Below are 21,343 nucleotides of genomic sequence, written 5' to 3'. Positions count from 1 at the left end.
CTTGTGAGATCTGCGTTCGGTACTATACGGTGCAATCAAATTGAACTAATCAACTTTCATTTGATATCTTAAAATGCAACTTATAGTGAATAGAAATAAAGATCAACTGAAAAGACAGGTTAAGGATGAGGAGCATCTCTAGAACAAGTATCATCGCAACATCATTCAGGTTCTTCTACGAAAAAGTTTTGCTTTCAAAATGTTTTTTCTAACTGTGTATAATTTAAAAGATTCGAGGTGTAAGTGTGTGTGTCAGTAGCACACTAATAGGATCACTACCAGTAATGAAGGAGGATTTTTGTTTGTTAAAAATTAGTTTACGTAAAAGTAGCAAGTTGTTCGTTCAAAACTCAAACAAGACAAAGTACAGCTAGACATTCCTCATATCCAGAACATACTACGGATAATCATTACAGAGAAAGGACAGGGAGCTTTACAAGAAACATTACGAGAGGCAGCAGCTAGTAGGTGGTAGTGGTAAAATATTCAAGGGTGTGTGTGTATTTTTTTTGTGCACGCGCGCTAGCTGTGTTCGTACAGAGAATAATAATAGTTGGCTATTGTTTGCTGAAAGATTCTAACCTCACAACCATCCAAATCGTTGGATCCGGTCTGGCTTTTGATAATATTGTAAGTTTTGACAAACGGTGCCTTCAGCAGCTGCACGGAATCACGCGGAATGTCACGAAAGTGGTGAGATGGGTGTGTGTTGGTAGTAGTGATTCACACAAACGAAGGATTTTGTTAGGAATCATAGCGCGCACACACGCACACAAATACGCGATGGAAAAATAGATAGGATGATGTTAGTATTTAAGTATCAACATTGTCATCGGGATCGATTGGGGAGAATCGCGTTGAGTCGCGCGTTGCGATCGATGGGAATAATATGTTTTCAAATAAAGCAAATCTTATCAGCTAGTAGCAATGCACTTACCTCCCAGGATTCACGAGTGTACTCGGTGATTTCGCCTTCGCTGGCAGAGCGACCCTCCTGGAAAGAATCACAAAATAAGTTTAAAAATTAAATTAAAATAAAAAGCATTTAAAATTATATAGTGATTTGTTGTTTTAATCGTTTGTCTTTATGAAGTTTGGTAATTTTTACAGTTTTGACGTAGACTTACGTCTTTGTTGAAGGTACTGGGGTGCCATTCCAAAAAACCCGGGCCGAAGGCCCTGGAATATTGCGTCATCCGTCAATCGCTTATATCTTCCTTCCCTCAAATCGAATCGGCACGATTTTGGTTCCATTCGATTCGAAAATTATTCAGCAATTTGCTATAAAACTTTCATTGTTGGCAAAATAGTTTAACTGTTGAAACAATTGAATGTTTTAAAATGTTTTCAAAATGCAGAGATTTTGCAAGCAAAATGAGCGCTTCCCACTCACGGACGGGAATGTCAAGTACCTATTTTGAGGGGAAAATCATCCAAGCAACGCGACCGAGTGTCGGTCGCGAAAAAGGAGGGGAAGTAGCGGACCGAAATCATATATAAGAACGCGCGCTCTGCCCATTCTATCATTCACGTCTCAGACGTCGGACCGGCAGCAGCAGCAGCAAAGCTCAGCCCAGAGCAGCAGCAGGAGAGAGGGACCAGGACTGGAAAAGAAGTGCGCATCGCCTTCTCGTCGTCACCTTCAGCCAGTTGCCTCTCGATGGCCGGACCTTTTGAATCTTTCGTGGTAGGGGGTGAAGACTTCCCAACTCTTCGGAGTTGCTTCACTCCTCGTCTCTCGTCCCACCCGGGACGAGGCATCAACAAGATGAGGCGCGCGCCTGCTGCCTTCTGCCAAAAAGCCTCTCGTGGGTCAAGCCATGGTTGTGGACATCCAACTAGCTCGTCACATTCGCGACGAGCGCTTCTGAAAGAGTTACGTCGTATTCAATTCCAAACTGTTGAAAGAGTTGCCCTCATCCCCGGGACGAGGCAGCGAACTGTAAAAATTTCAATTTAAATTTCAGGAACAAATTTTGGTCTTCGGGGGCGACGGAATGCTCTCGCCCCCAACCCCTCTGCCCTCCCCCCATTCTGTTCTTAGCATTCTTGCAAAAATTCATCCAATAAACGCAATCAATTCCCAATTGTTAGTGCTTGTGCCCTCAGGGCATCTGCAACGCTGGAGTGCAAATCAAATTTTGCATCCGGCTTATAAATACCGAGATCAAATTTGCCACCTTGAAAAAACTCCGTCATCGCCACTGCTAGGGTAGCAAATTTGCCACCGAAACAAGCCCACCGCGGGAGGCAAATATGGGTTTTATCATCTTTTGCTCTCGTTTACCTTCAAAATCAATAATTATGTATTGATTCATGCTTAGAAATGCTAAAAATTTATTAGTCTTTTTAATCATATTGAAAATTTCATTTTTTCGAAAATGTCGAAAGTCGAAACTTGCTACCCGATTTGATTCTCACCAAACCCACACATCTTAACTTTACGTAGTCTACGCCATTCCGGTTATGTCTGTGACATAACTACTTTGACTTTTTATTGTCTTTATCGTTTTGTCGTTTTTGTCGTTTTGTGTTTTTTTTTCGTTTTTATCGTTTTGTAGTTTTTAGTCGCTTTTGTCATTTTGTCTTTTTCGTTTTTTTTTGTCGTTTTTTTTTTTTTTTTTTTTTTTTTTTTTTTTTTTTTTTTTTTTTTAATTTATATTTATTCAGATTTTCTTTTCCATGTACATTCATTCAGTTAAAATATTATTGAGTGTCCAATCACAATCGATGACTTTTCACCTCAATTTTAAATACTAGCAACTTTCATTTATTCATGAAATATTGTAGCTTTCGCTATTCAGTGATTTCAAATGTAGGAGGTCCTACATGTACAAAAGGGAAAAGGGATACCTTAAAACTAACTTATAAACTATATAAAGAGCGGATCAATGCAGCTGAAGACTGCAATGATTTTTGTCGAAATGCATCAATTATCTTATTGGACATAACATCCAAAGTGTCAACTTCGGCTAATTGATGAAGTTCACTGGTGCTGAACCAGGGAGGAAGTTTCAGAATCATTTTCAGAATTTTGTTCTGAATCCTCTGAAGTTTTTTCTTCCTGGTTAAGCAACAGCTTGTCCAGATCGGCACAGCATAAAGCATGGCAGGTCTGAAAATTTGTTTATAAATTAACAGTTTATTCTTGAGACAAAGTCTAGAATTCCTGTTTATAAGTGGATACAAACATTTAATATATTTGTTACATTTAACCTGGATACTTTCAATGTGATCCTTGTAAGTCAGGTTTTTGTCAAAAGCAAGTCCAAGATATTTCACTTTATCCTCCCACTTTAAATTTACCTCATTCATCTTTATAATGTGATGACTTTTTGGTTTAAGAAAATCAGCCCTTGGTTTGTGAGGGAAAATAATCAGTTGAGTTTTTGCAGCATTTGGAGTAATTTTCCATTCTTTCAAATAAGAATTGAAAATATCCAAGCTTTTTTGTAATCTTCTTGTGATGACACGAAGGCTTCTACCTTTGGCGGAGATGCTTGTATCATCAGCAAAAAGTGATTTCTGACATCCTGGGGGCAAATCAGGCAAGTCAGAAGTAAAAATATTGTATAAAATTGGACCCAAAATACTTCCTTGAGGGACGCCGGCACGTACAGGTAGTTGATCAGATTTGCTATTCTGATAACATACCTGCAGAGTACGATCCGTCAAATAATTTTGGATAATTTTCACGATATAAATCGGAAAATTAAACCTTTTTAATTTCGCAATCAAACCTTTATGCCAAACACTGTCAAATGCTTTTTCTATGTCTAGAAGAGCAGCGCCAGTAGAATAACCCTCAGATTTGTTGCTTCGAATTAAATTTGAAACTCTCAACAACTGATGAGTAGTTGAATGCCCAAGGCGAAATCCAAACTGCTCATCAGCGAAAATTGAATTTTCATTAATGTGCGTCATCATTCTATTAAGAATTATTCTTTCGAATAATTTACTAATAGATGAAAGCAAACTAATGGGCCGATAGCTTGAGGCTTCAGCAGGATTTTTATCCGGTTTCAAAATCGGAACTACTTTGGCATTTTTCCAACTACTGGGAAAGTATGCCAAATCAAAACATTTGTTGCAAATTTTGACCAAGCTACTTAAAGTTGCTTCAGGTAATTTTTTAATTAAAATGTAAAAAATGCCATCCTCACCAGGGGCTTTCATATTTTTAAATTTTTTGATAATAGATTTTATTTCATTCAGATCCGTATTAAAAACTTCATCTGATGAAAATTCTTGATCAACAATATTCTGAAATTCTATTGAAATTTGATCTTCAATAGGACTCAAAACATTTAAGTTGAAATTATGAGCACTCTCAAACTGCTGAGCAAGTTTTTGAGCTTTCTCCCCATTAGTTAATAGAATATTATCACCATCTTTTAAAGAAGGGATTGGTTTTTGAGGTTTCTTAAGAACCTTTGAAAGTTTCCAAAATGGTTTGGAATAAGGTTTAATTTGTTCGACATCTCTTGCGAACTTTTCATTTCGCAGGAGAGTGAATCTGTGGTCAATAACCTTTTGCAAATCTTTTTGAATTCGCTTCAGTGCAGGATCACGAGAACGTTGATACTGTCTTCTGCGAACATTTTTCAGACGAATCAGAAGCTGAAGATCGTCATCAATAATGGGAGAATCAAATTTGACTTGGACTTTAGGAATAGCAATATTCCTAGCATCCAAAATTGCATTAGTTAAAGATTCCAAGGCTGAATCAATATCAGCTTTGGTTTCTAAAACAAAATCATGATTTAAATTATTCTCAATATGATGCTGATACCTGTCCCAATTAGCTTTGTGGTAATTAAACACAGAACTATTGGGTCTGGTAACTGCTTCATGAGAAAGTGAAAAAGTTACTGGAAGGTGATCAGAATCAAAATCAGCATGAGTCACTAAAGGACCACAATACTGACTTTGATTTGTCAAAACCAAATCAATTGTTGATGGATTTCTAACAGAAGAAAAGCAAGTTGGCCCATTCGGGTATAAAACCGAATAAAGACCAGAAGTGCAATCTCTGAATAGAATTTTACCATTGGAATTTACTTTTGAATTATTCCAAGATTGGTGTTTGGCATTAAAATCACCGATGATCAAAAATCGAGATCTATGCCGAGTAAGTTTATTCAAATCCCCTTTGAAATAATTTTTATTTTCCCCAGTGCATTGGAAAGGCAAATATGCAGCTGCAATCATAATTTTCCCAAAAGAAGTTTCAAGTTCAATGCCCAAACTTTCAATAACTTTTAACTTAAAGTCACGTAACGTACTATAAGTCATACTACGGTGGATAACTATTGCAACTCCACCGCCATTTCGATTCATTCTGTTATTGGTTATAACTTTGTAATCTGGATCACTTTTCAAATAAGTGCCAGTTTTTAAAAATGTTTCGGTTATAACAGCAACATGCACGTTATGAACTCGTAAAAAGTTGAAAAATTCATTTTCTTTCGCTTTTAAAGAGCGAGCATTAAAATTCATAATATTGATGGAATTACTTAGATCCATGATTAAACTTCAGGGTAAGAACAACATCATTCGCAAATTTTAATCCAATCTGGATTGCTTCCATCATGGATGTAGCATTGCTCATTGTTTGAATCAAACCAAACAGTGAGTTTTGCAAAAAAGTCATTTTTTCAAACGTAACATCGCCGAGATCAGAAGATCCCAAAGCGTTGCCAGCAGAAAAATTTTCAAATGAAATTTGAGGTACCTGCCCAATTTGAAAATTGGTAGAGGATTTAAAATTCGTGGATGAACCCGAACCCGAAACGACGTTGGCATAAGAAATACCATTAGTGTTACCTAACTTTTCCACGGTAGGGGTATTGTTCGAGTGAGACAGCACGAACGTTTGATTTAAAGATGCAGGTACAACCTGACTTTGAGAAAATTTCGGTTTGGATTTCGGCTGATGCTTAGCACGAGAATCCAAAACCTTTTTTCTGATGGGGCAATCCCAGAAATTTGATTTGTGATTTCCACCACAATTTGCACATTTAAATTGGGTGACTTCTTTCACGGGACAATTGTCCTTGTCGTGAGAAGAATCCCCGCAAACCATGCATTTTGGAACCATGGCGCAATGATCAGTACCGTGACCGAATGCCTGGCAACGCCGGCACTGGGTCAGATTCTGGCCATTACCGCCATGTTTCTTAAAATGCTCCCACTTTACCCGTACATGGAACAAAAACTGAACTTTGTCCAAAAGTTTCAAATTGTTGATTTCATTTCTGTTGAAATGAATCAGATAAAATTGTGAAGTCAAACCAAAGCGAGAAATATTCCCGTTTGATTTTTTCTTCATTGGTATTACTTGGGATGGGGCAAAGCCAAGCAACACCTTAAGTTCGTTTTTGATCTCATCCACCGACAAGTCGTTGGAGAGACCTTTCAGGACCGCCTTGAATGGACGAGCATTCTTGGTCTCATACGTGTAGAAATTGTGTTTGTGGTTTTTCAAATAACCAACAAAAGTTTGGTGATCTTGTAAAGATTCCGTCAACAAGCGACATTCTCCTCTTCGGCCAAGCTGAAACGAAACCTTCAAATTGCAAGTTTCCTTGCAATTCTTCAGTTGCGTTCGAAAGCTGGCCAAATCGGAGACGGAAGTCACTACAATTGGTGGAGCCTTTACTCGTTTCTCGACGGCAGAAGGCACAGTACGAGGAGAAGGATCCTTGTCAACAGTTTCGGATAAAACACCGAAACTGTTTGCCAATGGAATTGGAGGATTGACCTCACATTCAGAATCAGAATCAGACCTCAGAAGAGGCTGTTTTCTTTTTCTGTTTCCGTTAGCCGATTTAGCGTTCAAACGCTTCACCGACGTAACGACCAAATCTTCAGAAGATTTGCGTTTACCTTTGTTTTGACGCATTTTGCAAGCAAAGTTCTCTTAAAAAGATGGCTTCGTTTGTAAAATACAACAAAATTTCAGGTGGGGTTAGTCTTGAAAAGACTGTTTAGAATTTTGGAAAGTAACTCAGGTAGTCTTTAAAAAGACTGTGAATTTTGTTTGAAATAACTCTGAGCTTAGGTAGTAAAAAATACCGCAGCTCTAGTGTCCGTTCACCACGAAGGTTCGCAAGACACTGTTTTTTTGTCGTTTTTGTCTTTTTCGTCGTTTTAAGCGTTTGTTTTTATGTAGTTTGTCGTTTTTTTTTTTCATAGTTTTCATTTTTGTCGTTTTTGTCTATTTTGTCTTTTGTGTCGTTTGTCGTTTTCGTAGTTTTCGTCGTTTTTGTCGTTTTTGTCATTTTTGACATTTTTTCATTTTCGTAGTTTTCGTCGAATTTGTTCTTTTTTGTCATTTGTGTCATTTGTGTCATTTGTGTCATTTGCGTCATTTTTGTGATTTTTGTAATTTTTGTAATTTTTGTAATTTTTGTATTTTTTGTAATTTTTGTAATTTTTGTAATTTTTGTAATTTTTGTAATTTTTGTAATTTTTGTAATTTTTGTAATTTTTGTAATTTTTGTAATTTTTGTAATTTTTGTAATTTTTGTAATTTTTGTAATTTTTGTAATTTTTGTAATTTTTGTAATTTTTGTAATTTTTGTAATTTTTGTAATTTTTGTAATTTTTGTAATTTTTGTAATTTTTGTAATTTTTGTAATTTTTGTAATTTTTGTAATTTTTGTAATTTTTGTAATTTTTGTAATTATTGTAATTTTTGTAATTTTTGTAATTTTTGTAATTTTTGTAATTTTTGTAATTTTTGTAATTTTTGTAATTTTTGTAATTTTTGTAATTTTTGTAATTTTTGTAATTTTTGTAATTTTTGTAATTTTTGTAATTTTTGTAATTTTTGTAATTTTTGTAATTTTTGTAATTTTTGTAATTTTTGTAATTTTTGTAATTTTTGTAATTTTTGTAATTTTTGTAATTTTTGTAATTTTTGTAATTTTTGTAATTTTTGTAATTTTTGTAATTTTTGTAATTTTTGTAATTTTTGTAATTTTTGTAATTTTTGTAATTTTTGTAATTTTTGTAATTTTTGTCATTTTTGTCATTTTTGTCATTTTTGTCATTTTTGTCATTTTTGTCATTTTTGTCATTTTTGTCATTTTTGTCATTTTTGTCATTTTTGTCATTTTTGTCATTTTTGTCATTTTTGTCATTTTTGTCATTTTTGTCATTTTTGTCATTTTTGTCATTTTTGTCATTTTTGTCATTTTTGTCATATTTGTCATATTTGTCATTTTTGTCATTTTTGTCATTTTTGTCATTTTTGTCATTTTTGTCATTTTTGTCATTTTTGTCATTTTTGTCATTTTTGTCATTTTTGTCATTTTTGTCATTTTTGTCATTTTTGTCATTTTTGTCATTTTTGTCATTTTTGTCATTTTTGTCATTTTTGTCATTTTTGTCATTTTTGTCATTTTTGTCATTTTTGTCATTTTTGTCATTTTTGTCATTTTTGTCATTTTTGTCATTTTTGTCATTTTTGTCATTTTTGTCATTTTTGTCATTTTTGTCATTTTTGTCATTTTTGTCATTTTTGTCATTTTTGTCATTTTTGTCATTTTTGTCATTTTTGTCATTTTTGTAATTTTTGTAATTTTTGTAATTTTTGTAATTTTTGTAATTTTTGTAATTTTTGTAATTTTTGTCATTTTTGTCATTTTTGTCATTTTTGTCATTTTTGTCATTTTTGTCATTTTTGTCATTTTTGTCATTTTTGTCATTTTTGTCATTTTTGTCATTTTTGTCATTTTTGTCATTTTTGTCATTTTTGTCATTTTTGTCATTTTTGTCATTTTTGTCATTTTTGTCATTTTTGTCATTTTTGTCATTTTTGTCATTTTTGTCATTTTTGTCATTTTTGTCATTTTTGTCATTTTTGTCATTTTTGTTATTTTTGTCATTTTTGTCATTTTTGTCATTTTTGTCATTTTTGTCATTTTTGTCATTTTTGTCATTTTTGTCATTTTTGTCATTTTTGTCATTTTTGTCATTTTTGTCATTTTTGTCATTTTTGTCATTTTTGTAATTTCTGTAATTTTTAAAAATTTTGTAATTTTTAAAATTTTTGTAATTTTTGAAATTTTTGTAATTTTTGTAATTTTTGTAATTTTTGTAATTTTTGTAATTTTTGTAATTTTTGTAATTTTTGTAATTTTTGTAATTTTTGTAATTTTTGTAATTTTTGTAATTTTTGTAATTTTTGTAATTTTTGTAATTTTTGTAATTTTTGTATTTTTTGTAATTTTTGTAATTTTTGTAATTTTTGTAATTTTTGTAATTTTTGTAATTTTTGTAATTTTTGTAATTTTTGTAATTTTTGTAATTTTTGTAATTTTTGTAATTTTTGTAATTTTTGTAATTTTTGTAATTTTTGTAATTTTTGTAATTTTTGTAATTTTTGTAATTTTTGTAATTTTTGTAATTTTTGTAATTTTTGTAATTTTTGTAATTTTTGTAATTTTTGTAATTTTTGTAATTTTTGTAGCTTTTGTAATTTTTGTAATGTTTGTAATTTTTGTAATTTTTGTAATTTTTGTAATTTTTGTAATTTTTGTAATTTTTGTAATTTTTGTAATTTTTGTAATTTTTGTAATTTTTGTAATTTTTGTAATTTTTGTAATTTTTGTAATTTTTGTAATTTTTGTAATTTTTGTAATTTTTGTAATTTTTGTAATTTTTGTAATTTTTGTAATTTTTGTAATTTTTGTAATTTTTGTAATTTTTGTAATTTTTGTAATTTTTGTAATTTTTGTAATTTTTGTAATTTTTGTAATTTTTGTAATTTTTGTAATTTTTGTAATTTTTGTAATTTTTGTAATTTTTGTAATTTTTGTAATTTTTGTAATTTTTGTAATTTTTGTAATTTTTGTATTTTTTGTAATTTTTGTAATTTTTGTAATTTTTGTAATTTTTGTAATTTTTGTAATTTTTGTAATTTTTGTAATTTTTGTAATTTTTGTAATTTTTGTAATTTTTGTAATTTTTGTAATTTTTGTAATTTTTGTAATTTTTGTAATTTTTGTAATTTTTGTAATTTTTGTAATTTTTGTAATTTTTGTAATTTTTGTAATTTTTGTAATTTTTGTAATTTTTGTAATTTTTGTCATTTTTGTCATTTTTGTCATTTTTGTCATTTTTGTCATTTTTGTAATTTTTGTCATTTTTGTCATTTTTGTCATTTTTGTCATTTTTGTCATTTTTGTCATTTTTGTCATTTTTGTCATTTTTGTCATTTTTGTCATTTTTGTCATTTTTGTCATTTTTGTCATTTTTGTCATTTTTGTCATTTTTGTCATTTTTGTCATTTTTGTCATTTTTGTCATTTTTGTCATTTTTGTCATTTTTGTCATTTTTGTCATTTTTGTCATTTTTGTCATTTTTGTCATTTTTGTCATTTTTGTCATTTTTGTCATTTTTGTCATTTTTGTCATTTTTGTAATTTTTGTAATTTTTGTAATTTTTGTAATTTTTGTAATTTTTGTATTTTTTGTAATTTTTGTAATTTTTGTAATTTTTGTAATTTTTGTAATTTTTGTAATTTTTGTAATTTTTGTAATTTTTGTAATTTTTGTAATTTTTGTAATTTTTGTAATTTTTGTAATTTTTGTAATTTTTGTAATTTTTGTAATTTTTGTAATTTTTGTAATTTTTGTAATTTTTGTAATTTTTGTAATTTTTGTAATTTTTGTAATTTTTGTAATTTTTGTAATTTTTGTAATTTTTGTAATTTTTGTAATTTTTGTAATTTTTGTAATTTTTGTAATTTTTGTAATTTTTGTAATTTTTGTAATTTTTGTAATTTTTGTAATTTTTGTAATTTTTGTAATTTTTGTAATTTTTGTAATTTTTGTAATTTTTGTAATTTTTGTAATTTTTGTAATTTTTGTAATTTTTGTAATTTTTGTAATTTTTGTAATTTTTGTAATTTTTGTAATTTTTGTAATTTTTGTAATTTTTGTAAGTTTTGTAATTTTTGTAATTTTTGTTATTTTTGTAATTTTTGTAATTTTTGTAATTTTTGTAATTTTTGTAATTTTTGTAATTTTTGTAATTTTTGTAATTTTTGTAATTTTTGTATTTTTTGTAATTTTTGTAATTTTTGTAATTTTTGTAATTTTTGTAATTTTTGTAATTTTTGTAATTTTTGTAATTTTTGTAATTTTTGTAATTTTTGTAATTTTTGTAATTTTTGTAATTTTTGTAATTTTTGTAATTTTTGTAATTTTTGTAATTTTTGTAATTTTTATAATTGTTGTAATTTTTTTCGTTTTTGTCGTTTTTGTCGTTTTTGTCGTTTTTTGTCGTTTTTTGTCGTTTTTGTCGTTTTTGTCGTTTTTGTCGTTTTTGTCGTTTTTGTCGTTTTTGTCGTTTTTGTCGTTTTTGTCGTTTTTGTCGTTTTTGTCGTTTTTGTCGTTTTTGTCGTTTGTGTCGTTTTTGTCGTTTTTGACGTTTGTGTCGTTTTTGTCGTTTTTGACGTTTTTGTCGTTTTTGTCGTTTTTGTCGTTTTTGTCGGTTTTGTTTGTATTTTTGTCTTTTAACTAACCTTGGTCGGGCTGCCGGCACCTCCCTTGGAGGTCCACTCGGTGTCGATCTGGATGAGCTCGTAGCCGCGCTCCTTGATGGCCTTCTCGTCCAGCTCGCCGTACAGGTGCTGCACCCAGGCGGTCAGGAACCGGTACAGTTCGTCCACCCTAGAAGCGTTCACAAATGACGTTACAACCCACTTCTACACCGGTTATTGTGCCATCCCCAACTCACTTGTTCTTCGGGATGCTGAACCAGTACTCGGGCCGGAGCTTGTTCTTGCCGTACGACATGACCGTGGTCGGCAGCGGGGTGTTCTTGCCCTGTTTGCGGCCCATGCGCAACCGCAGGTACATCGGTGGATCCGGACAGGCGCGGGCCGGCCGCGGGATGAGCTCTGTGGGCGACGAGGAATAAAGGTTAGAACTTGAACGGATACGAGCGCGGATGGTTCACCGATTTGTGAAAAGGTGTGTGAGTGGACAACAAGAACATCAACAACAAGTAAACGGTTCTGTACAACATCGAGCAATGTCAAACGAGGGATGCAACAACGGTCAAAGCGGCACGGTTGTGATGATGAGTACGGGGCGAGGACATCCAGATGATAAGTACTTACATTGTTTTTATTTTATTTATTTTTTATTTAGAAACAGGTTTAAAAAATTCACAACCGAATAATCGTTTGCGATATTGCAAGAATCAACAAAGGTTTAGAAGTGTTGAGAGGACATCAAGAAATAAACAAGCATTTTTTTTTTGGAGGAGTAGTGAATACAAATGTATTATCCAAATGATGATGGTCATTCTCTGCTTCAAAACAGTGATATGAGAGCCCGTACATCACACACACGCACACAACAACAACGGGAAATGACGTGATTCCAAGACAGAAAGAAGACAGTTGCGAAGACCAACGAAAGATATTCATGGATGATAGAGTTTCAGAGTAATTGAAGTATTTGTGGGTGGAACTGGTTCAAACTTTGGATCTATTGGAATGCTTCATATCATGGTGTTTGATTTGACGTCGATTTGACTTGAATGACGTCATCTTAAAACACTTAACTATTAATCAGTGTTGTAAATGAGTGATAGAAAAAACTATCATTTGATGATTCCTGCACCAAAATATCAGAATGTGTAGCGACGGGCACTCTAGTTTGTGAGTTATCGTCTTGTATCTCGTGATTATCAGAAGATCATTCTCTTTCTACCACTTTTTCTCTATTCCTCGTTCAGGCACACTCGCCGAAGATTTTTTTGTTTTCTCAGGTAGTAGTATTAAATTCAAACTTCAACAAACTTCAGAATATCTACAAAATTCTCAATACAAGAGAAGATTGCTCAATTCTAAGAGAAGACGAAACAATTTTCACAATCCAAAATTTGAACCAGTTTCGTTTGTTTACAAATGGAAAGGGTGTGTGTCTGTATGTGTGAGTACCAAGTAGAGTGTACCGTAAGCGGAAGAGATAAATCGTATACTTTACACGCTGGCTGAGCCAAGTTCTGCTCCGAGAACTCTGAACCTACCAAGTTTCTCGAGTTGCGGAAACAAGGGCGCCCTCACTGGGGTGGTTGATGAACGGATGTGTGGTGGGGTGTTTGTGTTTTACAGGTGGTTGGTACAGACAGTAGAGTAGACAGTCAGATTGGTAACGTATTGGTGTGTGGTTTGTACATTTTATTTTTGATTTGTGGTTTGGTTTTTTTTTGTTGGCGAGAAAAAGAAAAAGAAAATTTAACGAAAGGAAATTACATGAATGGGTTGAGAATATTTGGCAGTATGGGCATATTTCGAACGGTTTTTTTTTTGCACTGCTTTTGCGAAAATTCAAATTTTCAAATAATAACGATGCGTTACAGCAAAGAGAGAAAGAGAGACAGTTGTGCCAGTACTCGACGTACTGCGTGGTGGTGTTGGTGCTTGGAATGAGAATGAGCTGCGTGAATTTGTTTGAATTTGAGATTTGCTTTGCTACATTCACGGTGCGTAAGAGTTTTGCGAGTTTGAGGCTGTAGTCCGGAATGAACGCTCGTACAGCTGAAGTAACTGATCGTGCAAGTAACTTGGAACAAACAAAACAACTAACGATTGAAAAAGTAACATAACAAAAATTGAGAACAACTTGCTAAACTAGCGTCAATTTCGATAGGATCTGCACAAGACTAAGCCCTTGGAGATCAACTAAGTTAGTTAAATCCAATAAAAAAATCAAAACAACGCAATCGTTCGAGAGAAAAAAAAAACAAAAATTTAAAGAAATCCTAACAGAAAAAAAATACATTTAAATAACAATTTCCGGACACTTACTGTCGAAGCTGACGAAGAGGGTCGGCATGTCGTCGATCGAAACCATCGACCGGTAGTCCAGCTTTGGTGGGGGCTTCTTCTGCTTGTCGTGGGCACCGCCCTCGGTGCCGGCCGATCCCGTCGACTGCGGCCGGATGAAGGTGCCTATCGAGGAGCGCCTGGATTGGGGGGAACAAAAAATAAAAAAAAAAATTAGTTTAAGGTGAATCGGACGATTGAACATCTACTACAGACGCGAATACACTAGTAAAAGGTGCTATACGGTACAGATTAAGGTGAGTGATAATATTGGTTTGACTAACGTCAATAGACAACCAGATACTTACGTGTCACTTAATAACTATATTGAAACATTCAAACATTGTAAACTTGTTATTTTACTTCTTAAAATATTCTCCGTTAAAAATTGATGCTTCCCACAAATCGACGCTGTCGTGTTTACTTGTCGCACGTCGCTTTTAGACGTTCCGAGAAAAACGCGCAATGTAAACAATAACAAACACGTTTTGTTTGGTTGACCATTCTGTGCATTGTCCTGAAGTTTGGTTGAATTTGGTTGCCGGAGTCCCGAGTTATAATTACAAATGTTTACGGTAGTCGGGCATGTACGTGTGTCAAACGTGTTCTGACCTGAAATCCCTTTGGGCAGTTGTCGCACGTACAGCAATTTTCAGGGTGTTTCAAGATAGCACGACAAAATTGAACCTTCTTGCTTCTGAAAAGTGAAAAAAATGCACGGAGTTTTTCGTGTTTTTATTGAATACCTCAGGATTAAAATTGAATTTTGACTCCATTTGGCCAAAAATGCACGTGCGACAAATTAGCACTACAGCGACGAAATAACAAGCAACTAACTTCAAAAGTTTTCTCGACGCTGTTGTGTTAAAATTACATTAACACCAAAATATGTTTTTGAGAAGTTGGATTACACGAACAGAAGACCGTTACCAAATTTTAACAAAAATATATAAAACAAGCCTTACCCGACAAACTTCGTTTTTCCTTTTTTCGTTTGTTGACGTTTTTTGAATTTTTGCTTATTCAGCCTCCTGTGATCAAAATATGATTTTACGTAACTTTCTCCATACAATTTGCCGATGCTCCGGAATCGGTTCCAGGGTGGCCAAAGTTTCAATTAGTTAGCGTAAGAACCTTCCTTGGTCTTTTACGAACCCAACGCAACAAAAAGCACCTCGATCCGACACTCCGTATTGAACTGATTCGCGTTCGAACAAAACTGTCGAAATTTTTTATATATATAGATATATTTCTTTTTTTTTAGAATACTTCTCTTGCGCAGAAAAACAAAGCGTTGCGCTTGTTTTTGTGCGTAAGCTGAATGTTGGGAGGTCAAAAGAGGTCCGTTTCCAGTTTCCGCGTGATGAAGAATCGCGTCCGAAGTGGGTGAAATGTTGAGATACAAAAGAGCAACTGAATGTGAGTTCCCAAATGTGCAGTGCCAAATTTGAATCCAAAAAAGTGTCTGGAACAACAAGGAAGAATGCTCTTGATTTTGTTTAGGAACGCGACTCTAGGTTCCTCAAACATGAAAAAACGAGATTTTACATCAGCTTATTTTAGAAAATCAATAAAATCTACACAATAACATCAGCTTGATGTATAGGCATTCCGAGTGTATGATGCTTCTGATGATTAAAAAATGTCTCTTAGCCATCTTCCAGAAAGTTTTCCGATGTAGTTTTTAATAACAGCCATTTTAAAATCAGCTTTACGAAACCTCCTGTAACTTGGCCAAAATATAGTTTTCATTCATCAGAAGCAAAGACATCATAATCTAGGAATGCTTTTTCTTAAATGTGATGAAATTGCATAGATTTCATGAATTTTCTTAGAAGAAGCCGGAAATAACATTTTGAAAGTATTGTTCTCAGAATCTATATCAGCAAACATCCTGTCACTTGACCCAACGATACTTGAAAGTCATCAGAAGCAAATGAAATCATGATCTCGGAACACATTTAATTAATTTTAATTTATTTGATTTTCTAATCAAAAATCCGATGCAAACTACATCAGTAAATATTTTGAAAATAGTGCATCTTTTTTAAAAGAGAAAAAAATCTTCCAATGCAGGTATTTACTACGAAATATTTATTATTATTGAAAAAAGCATATTTTTGAATAACCAGGGAGACTTTGAGTATCACATTGTTTCTTACTAATTTCAGCCTGAAAGTGTGCAATTGAATTGATCGCGTCAAGTGGACCATTAGTTAGGTTATTTTTGATGTTTCTTGAAAAAAAAAATCCAGTTAAACGTTTGCTTATCTAAGTTTGTTAACTTGAACTGAAGCTCGAATAAAATAAACATCGAAATTTTTCAAGAAACTTGTTATACTGAAAATGCCAATAATCTGAAGATGTTATTGAATTCACTTCATACGACACAAAAAATGTAACTTGAAAAGTAATTTCAGCTGTTCTTAGTGTAAAATTGCCCAAAGAATCCGATTGGTTTCTAAAATACTTCTTGAGGTACTTTGAACACTTCTCGACCAATCTCTGGTCTAGAGCGTCCAATTTCCCGTCCCGGGAAAAAAATTCCTGGGAATTTCTGGAATTTCCCGAAAAAATATATTTCCCGTTTCCCGGGAAATTTGTTTATTTCCCGGGAATTCCGGAAATTCATGTGAAATTATACATTTTCCTAACTTTTTGGCCCCAATGTTCTGAAAATCTACGAAAAAATAATGAAAGAAACTAGTTCATGTAAGCTTCAAATTTGGCCCGCCATTCAAAATCTTTGAGCACCCCTGAGCTACATATTTTCTGCATGATTTTGTATGATTTTACAAGCGATCAAGCGATTAATTAATCCTTATATTCATTTTGACCATTAAAGAAGCTGTTTTATACAGTTTTGTTGCAAAGTATTATTCAGAAGCAGGATCACAATAATTTTTGATTAATTTCAAATTTCCCGGGAATTCCCGGGATTTCCCGGGAAATTTGTTGAAAATTGCCCGTTTCCCGGGAATTTTGTAACCCCGGGAAATTGGACGCTCTACTCTGGTTCTTTAGCATTTCGTTTGTATTTAATTCGTATTTTTGATTTTTCAAAAAAATCTTCAGCCTAACATTGTCTCGCCCGTTTACGGAATATCTCCGATGAAATCGAACCAAACAAAAAGTTGTTTTCTACAGGATGATAGCATTAATTTTTTTGCATATTTTTAAAAAGTATCCTGCAAATTTTTAACGAAGAATGGTGCTTATACACAGACAATAAAATGTGAATTTACTCGACACGGAAAAAAATGAATGACATGTAAGCTCAGTTGATTTAAACTTTAGATTCGACGTAAACGGTTGAATCACACGTAAAATCATGTTTTTACGTAGAAATTGATGCAAATTTACATCAAATTGCATTTTAATGTAAATGTTTAATGACGTTGCAAGTGTTAAATCATAAATGATGTAACATTCGCAAATACGTTGTTGTGTGTAGTGTATACTAGGGTGGCTTGAAGTTGTATGGGAAAATTTCAAAATGGACTAATTCAATCAGAACAGGCATTTTCCGGTCCCAGTTGGGCCTTCTATTTTCATGGAAATTTTGAAGTTTTTTGGAAAAATATTTTTTTTGCCCCCTGATTTTCAGACCAATTTTGAAGGGGGGGCGACATAAACTTTGAAAAATATTTGCAACGGCCTAACTTTTTTCACAAAAAATCTGTTACCCAAAATCCGTATTTTTTAATCTTTGATTTTTTTTATATGTTGTATGACAAAACCCCGCATGTTTTAAGCCGTTTTGAAGTCTGGATCAAAAATTTTCCGACGAGTTATAATTTTTTTAAATAGCGATTTTTGTAAAAATAAATCTTGTACATAAATTTTTTCGACCTAATTTTTTATGTAAAATTAAATTTGCAAGATCGGAAACTGTTTTTAATCATGCGCAATCGATTCCCCAGGAAATTTTATGTGAAAAAATGACTTTTTACGTTATTTTGTTCCTTTTAAGATTTGTGCCCTTTTTCGCACACTTTACAGTGATCAAAAAGGTCTTAAATAGAAACGAGAAATGGTTTGACACCCTGTAGATGTGCCACCCTGTCTTCCAATTATGTCAAAATTTCTTGGAATAAGTAGCTTAACAACCTAAAACACCAACGCTCTAAAAGGTCACCAGTAGAAGTTAGGGCTTGGTTGACACCCTGTAGGTGTGTCACCCTGCATGTCAATATTTTTAAATAAAAGCCACATTCATATACAACAAATTTTTCTATGACACCATTTTGCTAGGTTACTTCCGTATTACGTTAAAAAATAAGATTTTGAAATATCTACCGAATAACTGGCAGTGTTGGCAAGAAATATAATTTTCAGCACTTATTTTGAAATGCCTCTTTTAAAAACTCTGTATCTTTTTTCAGAATCAAGATAGAACCATACTTTCTTCGGCAAACTTTTAGAGGACATTCAGGGCTATACTTCTACGGTGTTAGTTTTTAAATTGAGTGAAAAATGAAAATGATAAAAATTAAAATGTAAAAAAGAGGGTTTTCCCATACAAATTTCCATACAAATTTGAAACGCTTTGCGGAAAGCCGGGTCAAACCCAATCGCTCCCAAATTTTGGGGGGTTGTTTGGGGGCCCAAATGGGACCGGTAAATGCCTGTTCTGAAAAATCGATCATGTCGAGCCACCCTAGTGTATACTGTTTACACACCTTATACTAGGTCTTTTTGATGTTATACCACTACACTACAGACTACCACTATAGACAAAAAATTAGAATTCAAATAAAAACCAACAAAAAAAAAGTTCATGTTTGGAGCTGGAGCTGCCTCATTGGTATGCAATTACATAACCCCACTTATTTGACTTTTCCAGCAAACGTTAACTCACACAATTTTTTGCCGGATATTTTTCCAGAAAAGATTCGGCAACGTACTTGTATGGGATGGCGTTTGCTGGGGTAGTTAAAAAATGGTCATGGTCTCTTCAAGGGGAGCGGATTCGTAATGGGGGAAATTCTTCAATTTTAAGACCACGTGGTTTATGTTCTAAGGACAATGTAAAAACACCGCTGAGACAACCCTATAGATAAGCTCAAAGTAATATTTGACATTGAATACTGATTGACATTCCAAATTTAACAATAGATCAAAGTGTCACAAGCCTAGGAAAAAATTGAACTCGATTGCTGAAGAAGGAGGCCGAATTGCGTTACTGCCTGGATTGGAATTGAACTACTCATGTAATTATGATCAATTTAAGCATTATTGTATCACAAACTTACTGAAATCTAAATATACCTTACAGTTTTGAGCTGCTCAAAAGAAATACGAGCTGCTGCGAAAATAGTTTACATTCGGTCCGAACAAACTCAAAAATGAGTAACGCTAACCTCAATCCGAACATGACTGGTCTTTTATGTGGAGATTGTAAACAACAAGAATCGGATGAAGAGAAGGTCGTTTTCTGCGACTATTGCCAGAATTGGTACCATTTGGCATGTCAAAATGTCGCTGCGGCGATGAAATTGGATGAAACTTGGGCGTGTAAAACATGCAAGTTCTCAACACTTTCGACGGAGGAAATTGAACAAGAGGTCGCTAAGTTATTGGCAGAAAAAGATCGGCAAGCTGCAGACTTTGCCAAAAGGATGAAATTGGTGAAGGAATGGCATCAATTGGAAAAGGAGAAAAAGGCTCAACTATGGGAGTATGAAAAAGGTATTTTGGAGCTGAAACTGTCTACGGAGGAAGAACTTAACCGCGAACGTGAGGCAGAGCGGGAGAATCTGCAGAAGCGAGTAGATAAACTTGTAGCTGAAAGAGAGAATTCGGCTGCGGAACTGCAAAGGTTGACGGAGACCTTTAAGAAGATTTCAGCTGAATCTGTCAAGCGGAAGACCAAGAAGAAGAGGAAACGAGCCAGCAGAAAGGACACAAGCTCCGAGTGTTCTTCGAGTGAATCTACAGAACTGGAGGAGATGCTCCCGTCCAAGGCTCAGTTATCAGCCCGTCAAGTCTTCTCGTCGGGGCTTCCAGAGTTTACCGGCAAGCCCGAAGAATGGCCCGCATTTATTTCGAGTTATGAGCTGTCGACGAAAGCTTGCGGCTATTCCAACCTCGACAACTTGGCGCGACTTCAAGATTGTATTAAGGAACCTGCGCGAACAATAGTGAACGGCAGCTTGCTGCAACCTCAATTCGTACCGCAGGTCATCGAAACGCTCCGGATGTTTTATGGGCGACCCGAGCAGTTGCTGAATTCACTGCTGGCCAAGATCAAACGAGTCGAGTCTCCAAAGATAAACAAGCTGGAAACATTTATCTCCTTTGGGGTAGCAGTTCGGCAACTGTGCGATCACATAGAAGCGTCAAATCTAAGAGATCATCTAGTGAATCCCATGCTGATTCAAGAGCTAGTTGATAAACTGCCAGCAACAACAAAGCTAGAATGGGTAAGGTTTAAAAGATCTCACGAGGAAGTGACATTACGTACGTTAGCAGATTTTTTGTCAGAGATTATGAAGACTGCAAGTGAGGTCGTTTGTTATGCAGATTGTACTGAAAAAGCGCAGCGTACAATTGTAACAGGATCAGGGAAAAATAAGACTAACTTTTCTCATCAAGGGTTCATTCATCTTCATGATGATGTAGACACTTTGTCAGAACAATCACAAAAAAGAATTCGTTCACCTTGTCAAATGTGTGAAAGAACAGATCATCGTATTAGAAATTGCAATGAGTTTCGTAAACTTTCAATCAATGAACGTTTAAAATTAGTAGATGAATTAGATCTTTGTCATCTTTGCTTGAACTCACATGGCAATAGTCGTTGCAAATTAGATATTCGCTGTACGGTCAAAAATTGTGGCCAGGATCACAATACTCTGTTACATGTTAATCAAGCTGTACTCAATTTGCACAAAGTTCAAAAGCTTTCGAAAGGTAATTTCAGTTATGAACAAAAACTAAATAGCTGCCAAGACGATATGCGCAAACTATCTGAAAGATTCAGTCGGCTTCATCAAGAATATGTAGAGATGAGCAGCGGTGAAGATGACTAGAGTAAATCAAGCCACCGCATGCGCTAGATTTACTGGTGGGAGTGTAAAAACACCGCTGAGACAACCCTATAGATAAGCTCAAAGTAATATTTGACATTGAATACTGATTGACATTCCAAATTTAACAATAGATCAAAGTGTCACAAGCCTAGGAAAAAATTGAACTCGATTGCTGAAGAAGGAGGCCGAATTGCGTTACTGCCTGGATTGGAATTGAACTACTCATGTAATTATGATCAATTTAAGCATTATTGTATCACAAACTTACTGAAATCTAAATATACCTTACAGTTTTGAGCTGCTCAAAAGAGATACGAGCTGCTGCGAAAATAGTTTACATTCGGTCCGAACAGACAATGCTCTTCGATTTGGGGTTTCCAGACCGATTTCAATTCGGTAGACGCAATCAAATGAAAGTTGAAATTGAATCCATTCATAATGAGCTAATTGTTCACGT

The 21,343-nt window shown here is 33.7% G+C and overlaps 2 protein-coding genes across 20 annotated transcripts in view; one reads left to right on the top strand and one right to left on the bottom strand.

Annotated features, from left to right (window-relative positions):
• The window catches only part of LOC120422105 (TLD domain-containing protein 2), a 418,926-nt gene that overhangs the window by 68,023 nt on the left and 329,560 nt on the right, over positions 1–21,343 (bottom strand). For 12 of the 19 annotated variants that reach the window (XM_052709791.1, XM_052709792.1, XM_052709789.1 and 9 more), the window contains 6 exons: positions 13,835–13,992; positions 13,054–13,089; positions 11,752–11,914; positions 11,537–11,684; positions 938–994; positions 583–660 (listed from right to left, as the gene is read on the bottom strand). In XM_052709791.1, coding sequence (XP_052565751.1) covers positions 583–660; positions 938–994; positions 11,537–11,684; positions 11,752–11,914; positions 13,054–13,089; positions 13,835–13,992 — 640 coding nt within the window. The remainder of the gene's footprint in view (positions 1–582; positions 661–937; positions 995–11,536; positions 11,685–11,751; positions 11,915–13,053; positions 13,090–13,834; positions 13,993–21,343) is intronic. The other 7 variants (XM_039585474.2, XM_039585473.2, XM_039585475.2 and 4 more) reach the window with 3 other exon arrangements.
• On the top strand, positions 18,888–21,182 carry LOC120422107 (uncharacterized). The gene is made up of 2 exons (XM_039585477.2): positions 18,888–19,065; positions 19,131–21,182. Exon 2 carries the CDS (start codon positions 19,201–19,203, stop codon positions 20,884–20,886), a length of 1,686 nt encoding a protein of 561 aa, XP_039441411.1. The 5' UTR covers positions 18,888–19,065; positions 19,131–19,200; the 3' UTR covers positions 20,887–21,182.

Source organism: Culex pipiens, chromosome 3 (assembly GCF_016801865.2).
Source record: "Culex pipiens pallens isolate TS chromosome 3, TS_CPP_V2, whole genome shotgun sequence".
Classification (NCBI taxonomy): domain Eukaryota; kingdom Metazoa; phylum Arthropoda; class Insecta; order Diptera; family Culicidae; genus Culex; species Culex pipiens.
This window is presented reverse-complemented; position numbering and strand designations above follow the sequence as displayed.

What these genes read in the sequence shown, in the direction of transcription:
- LOC120422107 (XM_039585477.2), top strand. Translation starts at nt 19,201, where the DNA reads ATGAGTAACGCTAACCTCAATCCGAACATGACTGGTCTTTTATGTGGA.